We start from the raw sequence: 16,304 nt of genomic DNA on the forward strand, positions 1-16,304 counted from the left end.
AGCAAGCAGAGGAGCCACTGAGTTTTACTCTGGCTGCATTTGCTGGCACACAACTTGCGGCTTGTAACCAGACTTGCTTCCCAGACAAAGATGCTGGGGGGGTCTGAGCCCTCCTATGCCTATTGCTACTGTGCAAACAGAGCTCAGATGGTGACGTCAGCAGGTATTGCTTCACTCCTGCATCACTCCTGGTTTGGGTGACCCTGGAAGATGCCCAAGAAGAATCAGGAGCAGTGGATTGTAAACCATAGTCTGGTAAAGGTGCTGAATAAAGGCAGCTCTGTCATACAAATGTGCTGCTCTTGAAAGCTGAGAACTGCACTTTAGACAACCTCAACACTGTAAGTGCAAAAGGCACAGTTCAGACAGTCAAACAAGTGGATTTGTCCCTGTACTCCTGCTGTCAAGTGGGGAATGCTACTGAAAACACTTCTTTGTTGGTTAATTACTGAAACAAAACTTCTACTTCTAGTGGAACGCAGAATAAGCAACTCCCAGACTGAGCTACGCAGTCAGACAGGCCCGATGGCATGCAGCAGCCAACCCCAGCCCGGCATCTGGATGAAATAAACACCTTGCTGGGGGAGCAGCTTTCTGCGCAGTACACTCCAAGGTAAGCACAACACATACACAGAGGGAAATCACCTAGTACCACCATCAGATCGCAGCCTTAACAGATAATACCAGGAGAAGTTTAAATGACACTTGACCAACATGCTCCATCCTTGGCAGTGTTCAAGGCCAGGCTGGACAGAGCCTTCAGTGACATGGTCTAGTGTGAGGCATCCCTGCCCATGGCAGGGGCTTGGAACTGGATGATCTTAAGGTCCTTTCCAACCCAAACCATTCTATGATTCTATGAACATACAGGTAGGGAAGAAAGATGTCACCTTTAACTTAAAAAATCAGTGGTCTGTCTTCTAAAGTATGAAGATGAGAGCAGTTTGCATTTCATGCTCTTATTGTTTGAAAAGTTTAGTTCTTAGCCTTCTTAAAGCATGTTGCTTCACAGATACCCACTAGCTAGCTGTTGTCTGGCTAGAATGGGAGTTTCCACTTCTGTCTTCTATTATTCTGTCTCCAGACACCATCTCTTTCGTGGGGAATGGTTACTTACAATGAGATGGGCCACTTCAAAGTCCCATTTCTCATTAAACATCTGCTGTTTTAGTAGTTATAGCAGCACTGAAGTGCCTGTGATGACCTTTGTGACCAATGTTACAAACAGATACCCATAGACTACCGGCCCCAGAATTGACTAAACTTTAAAAAAAACCCAAAAAAACTCCCCCAAAAAGCAGGTGCGATCCTTCTGATTTTGTTTTAATGGCTTTAAAGCAATAATCTTAACATATACAACATCAGAAACTCAGAGAAGGGTGATAGCTGCACTTTAGAATCCAGTTTAGAATCCAAATTGATTCTATGATTCTCTAGCTGCATTTTAGACCAGTGAATCTTGTGTAGCACAAAACCAGAAACAGCTCTTTGCTGACATTGCAACATCTCTTTCCTATAGAAGGAAATCATTAAAAAAAAAACGGCTTATGTCTAAACACAATAGTTTGAGGCTGCTATTGGCAGGCCTAAATTGTGCCTGGATTTTGTTCTGCAAACCTTTTCCATTAACATTTCTGTCGGGAAAGCAAACTCTTTAGAGATGTAATGAACCATCTGATTTTAATTTGGTTGCAGAACAAGGGGCTACTCTCTGCATCGTGCACAGCCAAGCTTTTGAGCTACACCCAGTTCTATTTCCTTATACAGACGATTATGACTGCTAAAGCATGAGCAGCATGTGGGAAAGCAGCAACCCTCAGCCTTGTTTTAAGCAAATTAAAGTAGCTTTGGAACAGTAACGATTTTCTCTGTGGGAGAGATTTGACTCTCCTTGTCATCATTTTGCCCCCAGTTCTTCCAGACCAACTGTTGCACAGACAGGTAACAGCTAATGTGGCTTTTGGCCTTTCTCTTCTCCTCTTGATGCGGTAGCATCTTCACCCTCTTCAGTCACTACCTTCGACTGGCATGTCCCGATTTCTTAAATGCTGGCCCAGTCCTGCACAAACACTGCTGTTTATTTTATTCAAGCTTGTCTGAAATAAGACTATCCACACAAGATCCTATGGAACATCTGAGGGGTTCTGCATTTCCTACAAGATTGTGCTCTTGCAAAGCTAAAGCCCTAAAGTTGAGTGCTTTAGTGCTGCTTGGGATTCTAGGCTGAGAAAGCTGAATAGAAAGGGGAAACTTCAACAGTAATTGACCCACACCCAGAAAAAACATTAAGACATGCTGGGAAATCACAGTGGAACTGCAGAGCCTGATTCTGGCTTTACAAAACCCTGTTTGTCCAGTCTCTGTACAGCTGCCTGCCTCCTGGCCGGACACAGTGTAATTCGGGGCCAGCTGAGACATGTCAGGCAAAACAAGGCAAAGAGACAGGGGAGGAGCCTCGCTGGGGAGTTTTTGTCTGTTTATCCCCTGTCTCTGCTTATGAAGTCTTCACAGAGGAAATCAATGTCTGCCCTCAACTGCAATTTCAGGTCATTTCTGAATGTCTTTTATTCCCAAGATTCCCACTGCTGATTTGTTAACAAGCGGCTGAATTAAGCAAAACCCAATAGTTACCTAACAGGGCATTACTGCTGCATTAAATTGTTCTTAGCAATGTTTTAGACATTGTTTTATGCTTTTCCAATCCCAACAGAGGTGCATATTCTCCAGCTTGAAGGAAGACTAGCACTGGATCTGCTGTGCAGTGACACTGTGGAGCTTCTTGCTTATGGCACTCTGGCAAAAGGAAGGTGTTTCCCTATACGCAACTCCCAGTACTATGGCCACAACGGTTTTAGCTATGCTGTGCCAACCCAGAAGCAGGCTGTCACAAACAGCGCTCCTATGTAATACCCATATTTGTCCTAGTAGGCAGCTTGAACATGCCAAAACCCCCATCTGCCCTTGTGACATATGATGCTTGAGCTCTTCTGGGAAGGAGCCCGAGCTTTATCTATCCAAAATCATGATGTGGTGATGTGCTGCATCCCAAAAGTGCAAATGAGAGAGATGGAGGCTGCTGGAAGCTGCTGAGCCTGCCAGAGTGGTGAGGCCTGTCCTTAGGCAAGATAAGCACGTGATAAGAGCAGGATTCACCAGTGCTCCCCCTCCTTCCACAAGCACTGGCTTGGTGGTCCCCACCCTCGCCCCAAGGACACCTCTGCAAACAAATGAAGTTAATGGACAGCTATTTTAGCCAAGGGACTGCTCCTACTCTCACTGTTCTGCAGGGTATTTACAGCCAAGAGGCCAGCCCCGGCCAAAAAGGTTGCTGCAAAAATCACTAGACATTTTACTCTTGGGAACATGCTGTCGCCATATGGTCTCCACATTAATAACAGCAAACAAGTGCTTCATAAACAGTGTTCTAATAACAAATACCAGAGGAATTAATAATAATCTAGCTATTATTTTCTAATGTTCTCGCTTTATCAAGAACATTTATGCTGTCTGAATGGGCTCTTCTGGACGAATAACATCTGGCACCCACATGAATACCTGATGAAATCTGTATGATCCTGGGTATCTTATAAATTGATTGTCAGCATGACTTCCAGTAACATTACATTTCTCTTTTGTCCTAGGTGCATAGCGTAATGTCCATGCTGTACTACACTCTGATCATAGCTTTTTTGATCGGCACACAGGCAGCTCCAAAGTCAGAGGACAATGTTCCACTGGAGTATCCTGCAGAACACTCCCCGCTCAATACCCACCAGAGTAACGGACACCACGTTCCCAAGGCAGCTCCACAGACATCCCAGGGCCACTCTACTTGGACGATAAGTAGAAGAGAAGCTATAAATATCACCATGGACCTCAAGGTTTTTAAGAAGAGGCGATTCCAGTCTCCTCGGGTGCTGTTCAGCACACAGCCCCCCCCAGTGTCAGGGCAAGGACACAACATGGGATTTCTCAGCAGTGCAGGTTCTCTAAACAGGACTGCCAGGACCAAGAGGACTGCACATCCCGTGTTACACCGGGGAGAGTTCTCAGTGTGCGACAGCGTCAGCATGTGGGTTGGGGACAAGACCACAGCCACTGACATTAAAGGCAAAGAGGTGACGGTGCTGGGAGAAGTCAACATTAACAACAATGTTTTTAAGCAGTACTTTTTTGAGACCAAGTGCAGGGACCCTAAGCCAGTGTCCAGCGGGTGCCGAGGGATCGATGCAAAGCACTGGAACTCTTACTGCACCACCACACACACCTTTGTCAAAGCGCTGACCATGGAGGGCAAACAGGCGGCCTGGAGGTTCATCCGCATCGACACTGCCTGCGTGTGTGTGCTCAGCAGGAAGTCAGGGAGACCCTGAGGTGCATCTAAACCCCTTGAGAACATCCTCCTACCCCCCTACCTCAGTCTGTAAATTATTTTAAGTTATAAAGGACTGCATGGTATATTTATAGTTTATACAGTACAAAAAAAGAACCTTGTTATTTATTAAACTCTTTTGGAAACTTTCTGTGTTTTGTTCTTTATTTAGTGGCAGAAGCCCTCAAAAGACAGTCACTTCAGTCTCGTTCAGCCCTATGATTCCGAAATGTTGTTCCCACCGAACAACCTTTGCTTGCCATCCTACTAAAATAGAGCATTTTCCACACAGTGTTCACACACATTCCTCTCTTCCACAACCAAAGAACTTTCCTTCACAGAACCTGACACTTTACCGTGAAAATCTGGTAGGTTTATTTTAAATGGAAATAGTTTTGTCCAACTACCAAGAGCCTAAAGACCACCTTTCAGAACCTGCTTCCAGTTTTACTAATTATCCATAAATATATTAATCTTCTATAATTAATCTTCTATAATTAATCGCCTTAGTGAACTCCTGCTGGAAATACGAGTTCTTTGTGTTGCTAGATAGATTTCTAATTAAGATCTGTACTGCATTTTTTAGCATTCCCAAATCATTTTCACTGCAAAAATAATCAGTTCTGAATGATTTGGGGATATTTGTCTGCACAAGAGTACCATCAGGTCGAAGGAGGTGATCCTGCCCCTCCAGTCTGCTCTTGTGAGACCCCACTTGCAGCACTGTGTGCATTTCTGGTGTCCTCAGCGTAAGAAGGACATGGAGCTGTTGGAGCACGTCTAGAGGAGACCACGAGGATGATCAGGGGCTGGAGCACCTCCCCTATGGAGACAGGCTGAGAACATTGGGGCTGTTCAGCCTGGAGAAGAGAAGCTGCGTGGAGACCTCAGAGCAGCTTCCAGTGTCTGAAGGGGGCTACAAGGATGCTGGAGAGGGACTCTGCATCAGGGACTGGCGCGATAGGACAAGGGGTGATGAGTTCAAACTGAAACAGGGGAAGTTCAGGTTAGATATAAGGAAGAAGTTCTTCCCTGCGAGGGTGGTGAGGCGCTGGCACAGGTTACCCAGAGAAGTGGTAAATGCTCCATCCCTGGCAGTGTTCAAGACCAGGCTGGATGGACTCTTGGTCTAGTGTGAGGCATCCCTGCCTGTGGCAGGGAGTTGGAACAGGATGATCTTAAGGTCCTTTCCAACCCAATCCATTCATATGATTCTATGACCTAGATGCATGTAGTTTTGCATTAAAATGCTATTATATAGCTTATTACTTCTGAGCTCTGTTAAGAATGATGGGGTTGCAAATGTCAGTATAAATGTATAAAAATAGTTCATGTGGCTTATAATTAACATTTTAAATTCTCTCCAGCTAGTATTTTGGCAACAGGGACTTGACATAAAGTGAATATTTTCATGCATGATAGAAGTAAAACAAAAAATACCAAAAAATCACTATTAGAAGGAGCCCCAAGTAACCCTGTGCTCATTATTTCTGTGCTTTGGAGAACACTGGTCTAGAAGGACCCAGTGGAGCCTGAAGCCTGTGATGGGTGTTTCAGTCAGTGCATACTGAAAAAAAAGCTGTAGTTTCTCTCCATGTTTCCTTTGGAAGAGCAGCTGTTCTCCACTGCAGAAACTGGTTCAAAACAAATACCATGAAGGTTTTTCTTCTTGGTTTCTTCCAAGTCCTAGAGGACACACTTTCACCCTTGCCTTCCCTCATGCAGTTCTTTCTTTAATGAAAAAAGCAGAGCTGCCGTTTGCTTCCTCCATGTAAACAGCAAAAAAAAGCAGAAAATCTCTACAGAAAATGGATTTAGTGCCAGTGGAAATAACCAAACCTAGACAAGATCTGCTCTCTGGTATGATGGCGCCAGGCTGTGTGAAGTGGAAGGCACCAAGACAGAGACCATTCCCAAGAATCACTAGCATGCCACTTTTCTGCCCTCTCTAGTAGGTGGTTCTGGTGGGGGGCAGCAATATTCCAGCAAGAATGCTTTGCTCTCTCCAGAAGAACATATTTGCAATACTTGCATGAGTAGTCAGCTATCTGAAAGGTCAAGGAGAAGGCAGGCTCCTGACTGTCCTGTGTCCTCCAAATAATGACAACTTGTTCTGGAGTAGGGGGAAGCAATGGAGACTAAGGAATAGCCACAGTGCAATCATGTAGGCATCAGATGCTCTGACACAGTAGCGAAACACAACAACAGCAGCAGCCACCTGCCAGTCATCACAGGAGAGATGGAGGGAGATGAGTGGAACACACAGTATTCCGAAGCAAAGGAAAGCAGATTTGAGCAGCATCCTGTCTGTACTCTATGGTGGCCTTAAAGCAACAGACAGAAGTAACAAATCTGCTTTAGAAGTGTTCCTTACCATACGTGACACAATGCAACTAAGGAAAATGAAGCTGCTGCTCATCCAGGACTACCAGATTTATTGAGACTGACATTATTTTACCACTGACATGGCAAAACTGCAATTAAGAGTGTCTCATGAATGATTCTGGTAATTACAAACATCTGCAAAACTTTCTGGAGAGGGGCTTTCACAAGGGCCTGTAGGGACAGAACAAGGGGGAATGGCTTTAACCTGCCAGAGGGGAGATTGAGATGAGCTCTGAGGCAGAAGTTCTTCCCTGTGAGGGTGCTGAGGCACTGGCATAGGGTGCCCAGAGAAGCTGTGGCTGCCCCATCCCTGGCAGTGTTCAAGACCAGGTTGGACACAGCGGCTTGGAGCAACCTGCTCTAGAGGAAGGTGTCCCTGCCCGTGGCAGGGGGTTGGAACTGGATGAGCTTTAAGGTCTCTTCCAATCCAAACCAGTCTGTGGTTCTTAAAGCAATCTTGGAGCTGGCATTCCTTCCACATCCATCCCATTTAGGAGTTCCTCTGACTACACCTTAAAGCACATTCTTGTCAGGAACAAGGGACTACTACTTCTGACACCCAGTCTGAGGGGCAAAGAGCTGTCATTAAGTTCTCTATGAAGCTCTATTCTAAAGCTGGACCTGGATTAAAATTTCTATTAATAAACATTTAGCTCTTTATTCTAGGGGCAAGGTTTTCTCAGTCTTGCAGGTATTGACGTGATCTCTTCCACATTTATCCCTTCAGTTGACCTTTATTTTGTGCTCTCAAGACTGAAACCAGACTTTGCTTCATCCTTCGTGACACTGATCTAGTGAAAAGGACAGTCCAAGGCATTCACACTTGACCTTGATCCCACTGTTAACTGCAGAATCTGGAATTCCAGATTTAGAGGTACAAATCCAAGCCCGTAAATTCAATATTATGGGTGTAAATCATTTCTCTCCCTGCACATCTGTTGTTATGCCAGCGTGACATGGAGATGTGACCAATGATGTGCTGAAAAGTGCTGAAGTATTTCAAGAAAATAATTTAATGAGAATGTGGGGGTTTATGATTAGAGGGTAGAAAACCTGGAAAAGTGCATTCTTAGAAAGAGATTTATTGCCATGTTTAAAGTTTTATATTAACTGCGTGTTTAGATGGCAAGATAAAGCTCCATCCCTGACCACAGCTACACAAACCCAGCCTGTGAGATTCCGCCTGCAGCACTCAAACTTCATTCCACTTACACACGTTTGCAACCATATTTAAAAACTTGGATTTAAAACAACAGTAGTCTAAGCCATTCTTGTAGTAACTGGCATCATATTTTCCTGCTACCTCCAACAACAGAAATACTCTTGATAAAGCCCAAGTGCAGAGTTTCATGCAATCGGAAGAGGTTAGTATCATATGATAAGGACACTCTGAACAACCAGAAATGAAGTACAGGACTGACTGAATCTCCCCAATGCTGCTGCTCTTGTACAGCAGGCTGGGTTAATCAAATCAGAACAAACCCTGGGAAGAGCAAATTCTGATACTGTTGTTGAACCTCTGGAGCCTTTCAAACCACCATGAAGCCATTAACAAGACACCTTTCATAAAGACCTTCTGATTATCTCAGTAAAAAGCATCTCTTAGCATTCTACAGAGACAGGTGAACTGTCATGGAAAATTCCTCTACATAAACACATAGTGAGAGCATCTTAAAAGCCAGTGCCTCCCACATCATACCAGCAACTCGGCCTCAGAATGCAATGCCTCCAGGAGGTGAATCAGTGTGTGCATTTGTCACTGATTATCCTGACTGCTCTCTGCTTCCTTGGGCAACAACTGGTATCTTAAAAGCAAAGGGCGACATCAAGATTTAAATTAGAAAACTAATTCAGTGCCAAGCTTTGTTAATTTTTTTTTTCCCCAGAGATAAAATCCAGCTAAAGATGCCCAAGATACCATCTCAGTTGCAGTGACTTGACCTTTTACATCATTAGGTTACAGCAGATTGCTGTTTACAATGATTCCATGTACAACAGGCTGAGAAAATTTGGGCTGCTCAGCCTGGAGAAGAGAAGCTGCATGGAGACCTCAGAGCAGCTTCCAGTGTCTGAAGGGGGCTACAAGGATGCTGGAGAGGGACTCTGCATCAGGGACTGGCGCGATAGGACAAGGGGTGATGGGTTCAAAGTTTACCAGGGGAAGTTCAGGTTAGATATAAGGAAGAAGTTCTTCCCTGTGAGGGTGCTGAGGCGCTGGCACAGGGTGCCCAGAGAAGCTGTGGCTGCCCCATCCCTGCCAGTGTTCAAGGCCAGGTTGGACACAGGGGCTTGGAGCAACCTGCTCTAGTGGAACGTGTCCCTGCCCATGGCAGGGGGTTGGAACTGGATGATCTTAAGGTCCCTTCCAACCCAGACCACTCTGGAATTCTCTGATTCCTGCCAGAGTACAGAAAACAGAACAAACCCACCAGTCTGCAGTTTGCTCTTCTGGAAGGTACACCCCTGAGGAATTATCAGCCCAATATATGAGAGTGACAGAACTTTTAGAGAGAGATTATGTAGATCAATTCAAATTTATGTATTTTAAGCTGAAAAACCCTATTTTCAGTGTTGAAGTAAGTAATTTTCAAAATACTTACTCTGAATTGATTCAGTGGTGGTGTTTGGGAAGCTGTGACAGCCATTAGCAACTCTCAGCATAGCTGTTGTGTTGAGTCTGCAACTTGTAAATATTTTCAGGTACTGTCCTTTACTATGGTTAGCCTTTCTTTTTGATTTCTTTTTTTCCCTCCAATCAAGAACACGGTAATCTGCCATTTAATTGTCTGCCACTAACACTATGATTGATGCCAAGAATCCTTCATTGCTGCAAAAGTCACGTACAAAGAGGCTTGAGTGTCTTGTTTAAATGCCTTCCTCGTTTAGGTTTTTTTTTTTTTTTGCTACACATTCCTGGGTAATCTCTGTCATGTCAGTGGGATGTCAGTGGGATTGAGAAACTCTTTCAACAGTGCCCTCTCTCAGTGGCTTAGGGTTACTGAGGAGCAGGCAGCATGTTACAGGCTCGTTTGCTGGAGAAAGCAGACTGATGGCAATTGCAGCAAGTCACAGAATCATGGAATCAACTCAGGTTGGAAAAGATCTTGAAGATCATCTAGTCCAACCGTTCCCCAGCACTGACAAGTCCACCACTAACCCGTGTCACTAGAGGCCTTGTCTACTCGGTGTGTGAACGCTTCCAGGGATGGTGATTCCACCACTGCCCTGGGAAAGTTATAGAGGAAAGGTGGAAATCTGTTTCCTTACGTGATTTTAAGGGAAGATGAAAACAATTACAGGATTACTGCCCATCAGGAACTTCCTGGATTCTGAATGAGATCTCCCATGATCAAACCCGTACCACAACGGCAAGAGAAGGGACGAGGGGCTAAAGAGCCAGGGGACATCACAGCACAACTTACACTGATAAAACACCGTTAAATACACTGAAACTGGCTTGTTTTGCTGTTGTTTCCACTGTATCCAAGGAATGACAAGAGCATCCATATTTGGATAAGTTACTTTCATTTGTACTACCTGTAGTTTGAACATACATGTTGATTCGAAACTGCAGTTCAGCATGGAGAGTGGTACACACGTGTTCTCCACTTCTTTTGAAAGACGTGCTACACACTCTTTGCTGGATTCTCTTCTGACTGTTTAAGAAGTTTACCAAGTTTATATATTGACATGAGCTTGAAAACAAACTGCTTCCCTAAAAATGAAGAGCTTTCATTTCTTCTTAAAGCCTTACCTGTAAATATCAGGATAAAAAACAATTATGGCTAGGAAAAAGGAAAGCTACTTCATAGTAAATAAGATGAACTAAAGAAACTGCTATGAAACACATTTATCGGAAGAATTGCATAGTCACTACTACAAGAATCTGAAATTCATCCCTTTAGATTCTGAGGAAGGAAACCCAAGATGCTTATATTTAAAAGCAAATCAGACCAGACTTGGTTTTACCTTTAATCAAACACCACATGCATAACACCAACAATTTCACTGCTGCTCATTTGGTCTGACTAAGGAGTGCAGGATAAATTTTGCCTGCAGGAAAACAGATCCTTCTCTAGAAGGATGAAGAAGGTGTGGACCATAATCAGTTTCCATCACCTAACATGGGACTCATCCTCTCGTCACTGCTGTTATTATAGTTTTGGTTCGGTGGTGGTTTTTGTTGGGGGGAGACGATGACACATGTCTGAAATCCTACTGGTTACTCAATCATTCCTACTGCTGAGCTGATGCCAAAAGCCTGGAATGCCAGAAAGGCCATTCTGATGCCTAGACCTGCAATCAGGTTACACTTCATTGGGGCTTGCCTTGATTATTTTGACTTTAACTGCAACACAGACAGGAAATTTTGACATTGAGGGAAAGAGCCAGGTTCCATAGCAATGATGCTTTGTGTCTGTGCCTCCTTTCATCCCCTACATGACACTGCTGCTTCATTATCTAAGCCCTTATTTAAACATGCAATTAAATGCTGGAGAAGCCGCACCCTTTCCAGCTTTCCTATTGTAAGCAATATCTTTCATTAGGGCAATTACAACCTTTGTCAGGGAACTTAGTTGGAATCACTGTTTATTGCATTTTAACTTCTCTCTGGCTGGGTTCTAGAGGAATTTTTTGCTCTAGAAAAGGCAGTTCTGTCTGCCTACAAAGAAGCTATTCTGATATGGTATCTCTAACACTATGTAACAGCCACTGGACCTGATATGGAATCTTCAATTCCAGCTTTTAGTCTGTGTAATCATTGAGGATTGGACACTGACAGTTCAATAGCACCCTTCAACCAAGCTGCTTTATGAAGTGAAAAGAAACTAGCAAAAGACTAAGGAACACTGAATGTCACAGCCCAACGTGGAACAAAATATGGAATAACCACTCTACAGCAGTTTAATATTTAAAGAAAATAATCCAGCAGAACACTTGGGCACATGGTTGAAACCAAGAAAATACAAGACAGAATTATCTAACTTCCAATCTGGATGAGAAACAGTATCCAGTGGTTTTAGACATCATAAGGGTTTCATGGCAGGACCAACATCTCGATAGAAAAATGGATGTTCCTTTGGGTTTGCTGGTGTTGAAGAGCAAAACACCTCCATAATGGTTTAAAGAAGTAGCTGCTAAAATTCAGACATGAGCTTTCCTCAGCTGACAGCTTTTGGTATTTCCTTGGTTCAAATAAGAGAATGTAATGTTGACAGGCAGCACATAACAGATGACAACATCCCAAGCATGACAAGACCAGACAAGAAGGGACTTTGCAGGTAAGGGGCCTTGCTTGAGAATTCTTTATTTCTCCAAGACTATAGCAGGTCCCAGCATTGGCCTCAAATTATCAAAGTATTTTGTCATTATCCTCCCAGTGATAACTATTCCTATGATCATTATTTTTACCTTATCAAGCTAGTAAGCACTTCCTCAATGTTCTTTGAGCTTTCCTTACAGTCCTTCTAGACTTCAAACAGCACCAAGTACTTCCTGATGGAATCAGAAATTCCTACTTTTTGTAGGGTTTCCCTAACTCTCCAAAAAATTAAAAGGAAGGATGAAGATGCAAAGTTTTACTGTGCATCTTTGTTCAGGAAAGCCATCATTTGCTACCTGTTGTCCAAGTGACGGGGACCCTACAATCTAACTATAATTGAAGTCAGCAGTTGAGGTAGGAGGTTCTTCTGCTGTGTTTCCGCCAGACTCTTCTGGAGGACACTTTTTTCTTGCTTTACACCAAAAGAAAACAAAACACCCTAAAAATGCCCGCGTCTAAATCAGTTCAATGAATTACTGTTTTAAATGCATATGGCTTTTTCATTTGAAGCATTGCTTTTGACACACATGACTTTTAAACAGAATACTGCCAGGCAGCGTAAAGCACAAAATCTAAGTGTTATGTGAAGCTCAAACTGGCGCTTCACTTAATACTCAATTCAGTTACTGTGTGACGGCTCCTTCTGTCTGGAAAAGGCAAGCCTGTACTGAATGCACTGACTCATGGATTGTCTCTTTTGTATCACTTCTATTTACATAATCCAGCTTACATAGTGGCCCTTTTCAGGCATTTAGCAAGATCTTGCCCTTAAGTTTGTGATCCAAAGTGTGATCATTGGAGAAATGAGTCACACAGTTGTAAAGCTATGCAATAACATTCAACCTAGGTAATACTTCCAGCCTCTGATGAAGGCAGTGCAGATGCTCTCAGCATCTCTATGAAAAGCACATCTGTTGCTACTGATCATAGGCATCCTCTGGGGATTTTGTCCCGTTTTCCATTTTCCTCTTGAATCATTTGATTTGGTTAGATTCCAACTCAAATGCACAGAATCCAAGTCTGAGAACAAGTTAAGCCGTGGCAGGAAGGAAGGAACATGCACAATCCCAGTTCCCTTGGGAGAGAGCTATTAACCAATAAGTAATGAGACTTGGATTACAAGTTCTGATTAAAAAAGAACTTGTCTGATTTAGGACTTAATCTGTGTGCTAATTGCAATATTCAGTTTGATAGGTTGCAATTACATTCAAGCTCTATTCATTTTCATTTGGTATTGATTTGAAGGAAGGGGGAAGAGCACTCATGTCATGAACTGCAGGTGATTGCTTTGGTTCTAGGTTCTTCACACAGACTGGATGTCTAGTTTCTAAACACACATGGTCTGTGAGTCTTTAGGCACCATGGGATGTCATTTTAAGTGGAGTGGAGTATGCTGACCATAGGAAAGAGCTGCTGAACAGGTTAATAATGAAAGAGTGTGTACAATGTCTGCTATGTCAAACCTCTGTAAGACTGAAGTTTTTATTCTGTTTTCCCAACTATAAAATCAGAATAGAGAAAGAGAGCAAAAAGATTTTGGGATCATAGGAAAGGCAGTACCTAATGGGAAAGTGCTGTTCTAAACTGAGACTGTTTACTAATGATGGAAGTTTAGTTTTGTCATTCTAGGAAGACAAGAGTTCTTGAAGTTCTCTTTCAAAGTGCACTCCCAAAGCAGACCATTGAAGCCAAACACAACAAACTCTGCAAGGGCTATTGTTAGCCTGAAGCAAACAACTTTTCCGATGTCTGACTGGAGCAAGTTATTAGACAAGCTCAATTCAGAATGGTTAGGCACTAACAGTATTTTCAACAGCCATTTAACATGTATCTCTTGCAGAGTTATTTGCCAATTACACTATTAGAATTACTACACACAAGTGTATTGCTGAACTGTAATAACCCAGCAAAAACCAGGCAACATGCAACTACTTATTGCCACAAGACCGCAAGCTGATGCAGAAAAGCCCTTTGTAACAGACTATCATCATCTTGCTTAACTCTTTGTCACGTAATCATAGTGGCCTGCACGTAATACAGCTTACTATGTGTTGAAGGTACTGTTACAATTAATGAGTAATTGCTGACATATGAAAGGGAAAACAAGAATGTTCTGTTTACTTGCACTTCACCTCCTGTTGGAGTTTCCATGCTGCCTCCTTGCTGCTGTAAGAGAGTTCCCAGCACCAGAACTGCGGCAATAAAGTTTCTGAACATAAAGTTCAATGCTTTCTGCTGTGTCCCAGGTTGACTCAGATTCTCTGATTTACAATTCCCACAGCCAGCATGAGGAGGAGGGTGGCACTATGAAAATGAAGGCCATACATTCCAGGAGCAGCAGACTTGTGTATAAGCTCCTCACTGCTGACACATGCAACACCTTCCATCCACTGAAGTTATCAAGAGATTTATCTTTCTGAAACTGGAAGATGTCATCCCTAGCAACTTCAGTTAGAACCAACCTAGAAGTTTCCTTCCAATTTGCACTTGAAATACTGAATTGCTCTCTATTTCACCAGTGTTTTAAAGACATTCCGGGTCCTAATTTTCTGATGTGTTTAAAAATAACCAGACATTTCTTTGGATAATTTAGCAAACAGAATGGCTTTTCTACTATGGATCTGGCGCAGATTGAAACAAGTAACATTTAGCTCATCTTCCCTAAACTCAGGTCATCTTTAACTTGATCATATTGCTTAGACACTGTGTAATGCAGGTGAACAGATGACTCATTCAGTGATTAATAAATTCCAATAGAGTTGTCACCTGCAGTGAGGCTTAAACACTGACTGTTGAACATCAAAGCTCTGCAAAAGCAAATAGGCAGAATCACATTAATAAATGAGGTTTTGTAAACTGGAGCTGCTCCCAGCTTCTTCAGCACTAGCATGAAAAATGATGTTTATTGTCAGAGTTTATTCCTTCTGTTCATAACAACCAGTCATTCTTCAGCTGAAGTATACACCCGCAGATTGATCTTGCGCTGCGAGACAAGTCAACAGATGCTGGTTTCCCTTTAACTAGTTTGAACAGGATCTTGTGTTTGAGCATAGATTCAACAAACATTTAACAGTGTCACTTTCTCAGCATTCCTGGTATTTACTTACAAACTGCTGCCTTTTTTGCTAATGCTGACATACTTAGGAAACAGCTGTAGTACTGACACCCAGCTGGTGCTAACCACTCAAGTCAAACAGGCTGTCTTGCAGTTGGCAGGTTTCCTTGTGGTTTAGCAGATTTTCCTTATCCCATTCTTATTTCTCTTTTATTCCATGAACCATTTTTTTGTGCTCAGGATCGAAAACAGGTCTCATAAAGCATCTTCCCTGTCAACACCCCAAACTGAAACAGCAGTTGGAGGCAGGAGCAACCAGGTCACAGTTTTAGCTGTTTAGGATAAGTAGTAGATGGAGGAATGAACACACATTTTACCCTCCAAAGTTCATGCAGAACAGGCTGCAACACCACCAGCATTCCTGCCAACAGGCTTCACTCTTTGCCTGACAAAGCATCTGTCATCCAAGTACCTTAGATCTTCCCTTCAGCTATGTATTAAATGCTGTATTTTGCAGCTTGAGCATCAGCTACAGTTGGAGAGAAATCTACCACTCCAGACTGTTCAGAGCAATCTGTGGAAACAGCAGATTTTCTTGGTTATTTGCCCTGTGTGAGTGCTCTGCAACCCACTCCACTGGAAAACTGCTAAATATACCTCTTTGCAGGGCTGCTCCTTTCCAGATACCTTGGAGATGTCAGGAGGTTTCTGTATAAGAAATGAGCAGTGATTGAGGCTAATCTGAGGCAGGTCTGAAAATGAGCAAGTACACTTATGGCATATATGTTTGACAGAATCCTCCTGGCAGTTGTCATGTAGGTCCCACAACTCAAGCATCATTGTAAAGCCCTAAAATACTCTTTCAAAGAACATATACATTTCTGAAAAGGCTTTTTCTGTGGTTTTTTTCAGTGGGTTTTTATTCTGTTTGTTTGAATAAATAAAGTGGCTCTGAAGATAAAAACTGTTTCTGGGCTGACTCCAGATGCTTTTCTGGCTTTTTTCCAATGATGTTCAAATCAGGGGTTGTTCAAATGAGCAAACAGTAGTTTTGTGGTTTACTCATAGAAAAAAATTGGGAGCTCTGGTATTTTTTTAGCACATATTACTAACAGGGTTCAAGAGGACCCTATCCTCTGTCATGTGGTTCTGGCTGTGCATAAACATTG

At 42.9% G+C, this 16,304-nt stretch overlaps 1 protein-coding gene and 1 long non-coding RNA gene across 8 annotated transcripts in view; one reads left to right on the plus strand and one right to left on the minus strand.

Annotated features, from left to right (window-relative positions):
- The window catches only part of NGF (nerve growth factor), a 37,283-nt gene extending 32,762 nt beyond the window's left edge, over positions 1-4,521 (plus strand). For 2 of the 4 annotated variants that reach the window (XM_030473266.1, XM_030473265.1), the window contains 2 exons: positions 473-613; positions 3,642-4,521. In XM_030473266.1, the coding sequence (XP_030329126.1) occupies positions 3,654-4,373 (720 nt within the window). In that variant the 5' untranslated portion in view covers positions 473-613; positions 3,642-3,653 and the 3' untranslated portion in view covers positions 4,374-4,521. The remainder of the gene's footprint in view (positions 1-472; positions 614-3,641) is intronic. The other 2 variants (XR_003989638.1, XM_030473264.1) reach the window with 2 other exon arrangements.
- LOC115602295 overlaps positions 1-16,304 on the minus strand; it is a 111,978-nt gene that overhangs the window by 48,352 nt on the left and 47,322 nt on the right. The gene's annotated exons all lie outside the window — the stretch shown is intronic.

Source organism: Strigops habroptila, chromosome 18, assembly GCF_004027225.2.
Source record: "Strigops habroptila isolate Jane chromosome 18, bStrHab1.2.pri, whole genome shotgun sequence".
NCBI lineage: Eukaryota > Metazoa > Chordata > Aves > Psittaciformes > Psittacidae > Strigops > Strigops habroptila.